The sequence below is a fragment of the Notolabrus celidotus genome, chromosome 7, assembly GCF_009762535.1.
Source record: "Notolabrus celidotus isolate fNotCel1 chromosome 7, fNotCel1.pri, whole genome shotgun sequence".
NCBI classification, from domain to species: Eukaryota; Metazoa; Chordata; class Actinopteri; order Labriformes; family Labridae; genus Notolabrus; species Notolabrus celidotus.
Genome location: NC_048278.1, coordinates 32,381,836 through 32,388,612, shown reverse-complemented (window position 1 = coordinate 32,388,612; position 6,777 = coordinate 32,381,836). Strand labels below are relative to the sequence as shown.

General features: G+C 38.7%; 1 protein-coding gene across 1 annotated transcript; it reads right to left on the bottom strand.

Moving 5' to 3' along the window:
* Positions 1-1,685: 1,685 nt before the first annotated feature.
* On the bottom strand, positions 1,686-5,289 carry LOC117815760 (dynein light chain 4, axonemal). Its single transcript, XM_034687663.1, has 4 exons — positions 5,160-5,289; positions 4,617-4,696; positions 2,896-2,979; positions 1,686-2,743 (listed from the first exon to the last, which is right to left on the bottom strand). Exons 2-4 carry the CDS (start codon positions 4,686-4,688, stop codon positions 2,579-2,581), a joined length of 321 nt encoding a protein of 106 aa, XP_034543554.1. The 5' UTR covers positions 4,689-4,696; positions 5,160-5,289; the 3' UTR covers positions 1,686-2,578.
* Between the last annotated feature and the right edge of the window lie 1,488 nt (positions 5,290-6,777).

Here is a 6,777-nt window from a genome sequence, read left to right as displayed (position 1 = left end):
TGATACCTCCTCTGTTGTTATTTTTAATGCCTTAAACCACTCAGAGGGGGTAGGTGTTAGACCACATGATTGACATTTGGCTTTAGAAACACCCTTTTTTGGCTGTTTTTATGGCAAATAATCACATTGAGTGATAAATCTGGCTGTTAAAATTCATTAGGGTGAGTTTTTGTTGAAAGCACTCCTTTTTCGCGTACACAACAAGAGATAAGAGGTATCACTTTGTCCACAAGGGGTCGCCAAAATTGATATAAATGAAAAGTTCCTCACAGCAGCTTTAAGTAGAAATTTTGGGTATCTATACTTTACTGGATTAATTATTTTTCAGGCAACTTTTTACTTCTCCTTACATTTTAAAAATAGCCTCGTTACTCCTGTTTCACTTCGGCTTGTTTTCATTCTTGTCATCTTTTAAAAAAACACATTTTTGTACATTAACACACCAGTAAAGGCTATTTATAACATGCATGTGAAGTTTGACTTTTTGCACCATTACAATACTTATAGGCAACGAGTCATCATATCTTCCGCTCCATGAAACATGTTGATGCTCAGCAGTACACATATATGTTCTTTAATGTATCTGCATTGTACGAAAATGAGTTCATTTTCAATGGGCATAAATGCGGCTGAAACAGGTGCAACCTAAATATTTCATTAACATATTAATCTAACATTATAGTCATTATGGCCTTTAGAAAAATGTATTTTTTTGGAGGTGGGGTAGTGCACTATAGGCCCCTGTGGTGCAGACTCAGCTTTTGTCCTTAATGTCAATTTTTCCCCTTACATTACTTTTAGTTTTATACTTTAAGTAGATACTTTTACACTTTTACTTGAGTAAAAAGCTTGAGTTGATACTTCAATTTCTACAGAAGTCTTTTTAAACCCTAGTATTAATACTTCTACTTGAGTAATGAATGTGAATACTTTTGACACCTCTGGAAAACGATGCGTTGCTTCCCCCGGCGGTCCGATAGCTGCTGGTCAGTTCATACGCAGGAACATCACAAGCAGGAGGAAGCTTACACAATGCCTTTTCTGACCTTTTTGAATCTGGACCCTGAAAACTAACCCATATTACAGTAAAGACTAAAACTAATACTGAAACTAATAAAAACTAAAACTAAGCATTTTCAAAAACTGAACACTATATGCTGGGCCAAAAGGCTGTTATGACCAAATGGGTAGGAGATGAACCTCCTTCAATTCATCTGTGGAAATCATTGATATCAGAATATATCTCTCTGGAAAAATTAAGATTTTGTATTAAAGGTCAGATGGACGTTTTTACAGCAAGGTTTGCCAAGGTGTTGGAGTATCTGGGAACTCAAGAGGCAATTTCCTGAAACGTTAGACCTAATAAGGAATTTTTGGATCATTGCTGCTGATGTATTTTGGATTTGGATTTGCTGCATATTTCAAACAACCTGTTTATGTACTGTGCTGGACTGTTAATATTTTGAAAATGTTCAATAAAAAGAATGTTGAGAAAAAAAAACAAACAGAAAACTAAACTAAACTAGCAAACAAGCTTTAAAAACTAATTAAAACGAAACTGAAATTGAAACAAAAAGTCAAAACACAATAAAAATAACAACTAATGAAAAATGCTAAACTATAATAGCCTTGTGACTCACATGTACAGAATGTTGCTGATTACAAAGAACGAAGACTCCAGTGTATTTCCTATTTCACCACATTTCAAGATTTATTGTACAATCTGATAACTTCACACAAATGCTCCATTTCACTGGATCATTACAACTGGCATCACCATGAAAACAATCACATTGCTGACATCACCCAGCGCGGCGACATCATCAGGGATTATTACAAACGCCTTTACAGGGGAGAAAGGACGGATCGGGTTTAGTGTTGTTGGACTCAGGAGACTCTGAGCCTAGAGTTGTAAGAAGATGACACTGGTATTTAAAAAGAAGTTTCTCAAATTGCTTCAAAATATGTACAGATAAAAAATATTAAAAACTTTATTGAAAGACTAGTGCGCTTGAAGAGAGAGAGAGAAAGAGAGAGAGAGAGACAGAGAGAGGTAAAAGAAGACACGTGTGAAAAGTTATGACGGTGCGGACAGGAAGGTGACGATGAAATGTTATTTCAAAAAAGTGTGTGTCCAGCACACACAGACATTTTAAGACACTCGCGCACAAACACTCTCCCTGCAGAGGAATGAGGAGAAAGGACTTTGGAGACCCTGGCTGGCTGTAGTGTTTGTAAAAGTTGGACTTTCATTCTCACATGTGAACACTCAAATGTTTAGGACCATGGACTCGGCTTCAGAGACAGACAGAGACTCAAAAACAAAAAGGACGTAACAGATGGGGCCAGGAGACTATTTTTATGTCTGCCAGCCTGATTTAGAATTCCCTTTCAGCTTTCTTCCCTGCCAACAATAACGTTAGACTTATAAGCTCTCCAAGCGACGGTTTATTATCTGCCACAGAGGCTGGATGTGTGGACGAACTGTGTGACCAGCATCTGGCTGGTAGCTTGTGCTCAGTTCCAGCCCAGTGACAGCGTCAGAGGGGAGGGGTGTGGGGAGGGCAATGAGGTGGGGCTACGAGCACTTCCACACACACACCGCCAGGCTCCCCCCAAAGAACATGTAGAGCAGGTTCTTCACTTCGTGTGTGACCTCGAAGCCGAAACCTTCGCCGATCACGACGTGCCACGAGCTGCCGAACTTCTTGTCCATGGACTCTTTGATCATCTTGGCTGCACTCTGGGACACAGGGACATGGTGTTAGCATGGATAATGAGACTTTATCTTTTAAAAATCAAGGCCCTGACCCAATACTGCTGACAAGAGAGTGATGAATTAACTTACAAATGTAATTTAGTCACAGCATAGCAGGAAAACACACGCACCCTTACCTCATTGTTGGTGGCAAACTTTTCACATGCTGTAACACAAAGCTCCATTGTCTCCACCCTCATCTCCTCTGGCATGTCTGTATGCTGCAGACAAACACAGAGGGTATTAGTTTACATTTTCAGGTTTCTATATTGTTATTTTTCATTTTGGGTGGGGTACAGACAAACAAGAGAAAATAAAATCTGACTCTAGATATTTAAAATAATAGTCAATAGTGGATTTTATAGAAGCTGAACTTTCACTTTAAAGTGCTGCTGTTAAGGAGAAGTGATCGGCTGATTTGATACACTGAACGAGTCCTCCAGAGAAACATTTGGGCTCAAACCTTTTACTGTTTCCGCTTATAAAACAGTTAGTCCCAGACATGATCTGACAACATGTCGTTAGATTTATTTCTGCCCGAGTATAATCAATGCTAAGACTAGACCAAGTATATTACAAGAAATATCTGACTATCAGTAATGTGAGCACTTTCAACAATCAATAACTCTAAAACTGATATATTATGATTATTGTTATCATTCAACAAGAGACTCGCAGTGGTGGACAAAGTACACGTCTTCATTACTTAAGTCAAAGATCCTCCTGGTTAAACATTACTTCAATACAAGTGAAAGTTATTCCTTCAAATTATTACTTAAGTTAAAGTCCTGGAGTACTTGCTTTTAAAAATACTTAAAGCTAGGGTTGGTAGTCACAGAATACAAGCATGAATTTGGTGAAAAGATTTGTTATATTTTATTTTAATATTAGTTTTATTTTGTATTATTCTCATGTTTACCTTTAATTATTCTATTTTAACTTTGTAAGTATATTGTTGTATTCCAGAAGTTTACTGCTGTAACAAAAAAGTTTATCTTATCTTATATTAAAGCTAGAGTTGGTAGTCACGGAAAACTAGGATGAATTTGAATGTAGCATTTCCTCAGGACTTCCTCTACAGACCTCAATTGTCCCGTATATATTGACTATTAACTCTTGTAAATACAGCAGACTGCACTCTACAGATCCTAGATCAGATAAAACGGCAGTGGCAAATCATGTGCCAATCACACTGCCTGTCATCCAATCACAGACCCCTTCACGCGCATCAGTTGTATACAGCGCAGATCCGCCAAGTCTTGCAAAAAAGAGTGGAGAGGGTTTTCTGCCTGATGGCCATTAAATGGTCAGACTCAAGAAACAGATGCAGCACAGAGCTGATCAAAAAATGAACTTCAGATATCTGTAAACTGTGACTTGTCTCAGGACTTCTCTCTGTCTGTGCAAAAGGACAAAAGACTGCTTGAGTCAGTCAAGAGCAGCAAAAAGGATTTATATTTGGTGAGTCATACTCCTCTTTTGCATTACATTTTTCTTTTGCCTGTTTTTTGATGTAAAGAGCCCAATTGTGGTTTCTTTGAGGTTCATTCATATGAGGTTACATAATGATACAGGAAGGATTAAAGGGAGCATTTCCAGTGGAATCAGGATATGAATATACACTGAATTCACACACATCATGCTCACACCACCATGGCACCATGCACCTGTCCCCTATTTAGTAGTGAGAAAGTTGGCAACCCTACTCCTGGCCCATGTTATGCAGGCAATGAGTCTCCAGTTAGAGTGCAGTTTGTTTGCAGTCTCATCACTACTACAACAACAACATCCTTCCTATTAAGTATGCAGTTCTTGTCCTCTACCTGGAGACACTTGTCCTTCCTTCTCTCCTACTTACCCTGATGAGGGGAAAACTGTGCATCCTCTTGTAGTCGGCCTCTTCTTTCTTTCCCTCGCCAGTCCCAGCCATCCCGACGCCTGCATGAGGAACACAACATGGACATGTTAGGAAAGTGAACCCTGGCAGTCTGAGAGATAAAAGCTGTCTCACTGAGGAGCAGGACTCCTGAACAAGCTAACATCTGGAGCTAACATCTGAAACGTACTGGAGAAGCTAGAGCTAGCTAGCTACAACATGCATCTCTCGGTGTTTTACAACAAACCAAGTTGATCCTCCTCCAGGTAACACAGACATACAACACATGTTACTGTTGATTCGTGAATAACATCATGCATTAGGAGATGTTTACACGTTACTATAGAACCAGGTTGTAGCTAATTAGCCTAGCTTGTTTGATAGCAAACAGCTGATGCTACCGGCTGATGTTTTCTACTCCATCATAAACTTCTTCAAAACAACCCACGGGATATTGAGTCTGCTGCTGTGGATGTAATGAAGCTGCAGTTACATTAACTTTGTGAATAAACGTGTGTTACTCACGAGGCGTTTGTCCAGCGCAAACTTCTGTTTGACTTCCAGCTCGGTTGTTAGGGAGACATTTTCAACAACTGCTGTCCACACAGAGGAAGACCCGCCCACCGCTGCTGTACCGCAACGTGATTGGTCCAGAGGCTGTCAATCAAATGTGAGACAGTATTTAAAGCGACAGTACATCATTTTCAACAATAGTGAGCTCATTCAGTGGAGCCCACATTACTTTATGCTATTACGTCATTGGGCATTTCTATGTTTTGCACTGACATATGTCAGACTTTTACAGGGTTGTGAGGATTTCTTCAGATTTATCATTCAGGTAAACATAACTCCAGTAAAGTGAGAAAATTATCTGTCATTGATTGCAAACGTATGGTTGGTTGAAGAAATTAATATCTCACTTCCTATTATACTTACTCAGGAAGCAGGGCATATTTCAGGATGCATTAAAGCAGGCACCCTTGGTATTGGCCTCCAGCTGCTGCATTTCTATATCTGTTTATCCTGACTGAAATGAAAGTTTAACATCCTCTGCATTTATATGAGGGGATTTACTTTTAGTGGTGTTGTAGCTGCTTTGCATATATTTATACATCTATACAAATCCAAACTGCAACAGACTGAATGTCTTTCCAAAAAGCAGCTGCATAAAATGATGGCAGTGCTACTAGAAAAACGACTGATTGCAAATTTTTCAAAGGCCTTACACGCTTCATTCTGATGCATCATAGGACCACAGATGGCAAATATTGGACCAAAGTGAGGTACAGATCAAATGACAGAAATAACCCAAATAATGCCAAAGATACAATACTAAGATACATAAACACAGTGCAAATATATATAGATGGAATAAAATAAATTAATTTAATTAAGATTTTGTGTCTTTAAGCCATAGGAAAATGAAGCTGAAGTCATTAACATGCAGGTCAACTCAGTCACAGTCCTAACTAAAAGAAAACTACATACCAACACAAAATGACACCAAGTAATAATTGCTTAAAAACACAAAGAGCATGTCTACCATGTGATCAGTCCAACACAAAGCATGATGGGAAACAGTGAGTGATGGTTTGCAGGTACAATATTTCACATTCATAATCAAAAAGTCTGCAAATTAATGAGTAAATAAAGTAAGCAAACACAATTTACACTTGTGACTAACAAAGTGTTTTCAGTGTAAAGGTGCAGTGAGTAGAATTGGGAATATTTAGCGATATGCAACAATCAGTTTCTAGATTGAAACGCTCCCCTGCTCGGTGAAGCGACTGTGGCCTTCAAGGACAAGAAGCTCCTGTGATACATGATAAGTATGTTCCTCCATTCGTCAAGTTTTTCTCATTTAAGATATCTATAAGTTCAAACTCTTTTGCAAAATCTGCTGTCTTGTTGTTGGTCTTCAGACTGGTGTATTTTGGGCAGCCACTGGCTAAACACAAAAACATGTATGATGCCTTTACTGGTCTGTCTGTTCTGTGCTACTGTAGAAATTTGGTGGTGCAAGATCCCAGCCTCCATTGTAGATAAAAAAGGCTCAACAACATAATTTTTATATTCAGGTGATCATATGCTAATTTGAACATACTTGTGCATATCATTCTCCATTTCTACCAAGTCTGCTCTG

Bases quoted from the DNA above. Each gene is read 5' to 3' on its own strand.
- LOC117815760 (XM_034687663.1), bottom strand. From the start codon at position 4,688: ATGGCTGGGACTGGCGAGGGAAAGAAAGAAGAGGCCGACTACAAGAGG. The intron at 2,980-4,616 runs GTAAGTAGGAGA...GTTTGTCTGCAG, and splicing joins ACAGTTTTCCCCTCATCAGG to CATACAGACATGCCAGAGGA. The intron at 2,744-2,895 runs GTAAGGGTGCGT...CCTGTGTCCCAG, and splicing joins AGTTTGCCACCAACAATGAG to AGTGCAGCCAAGATGATCAA.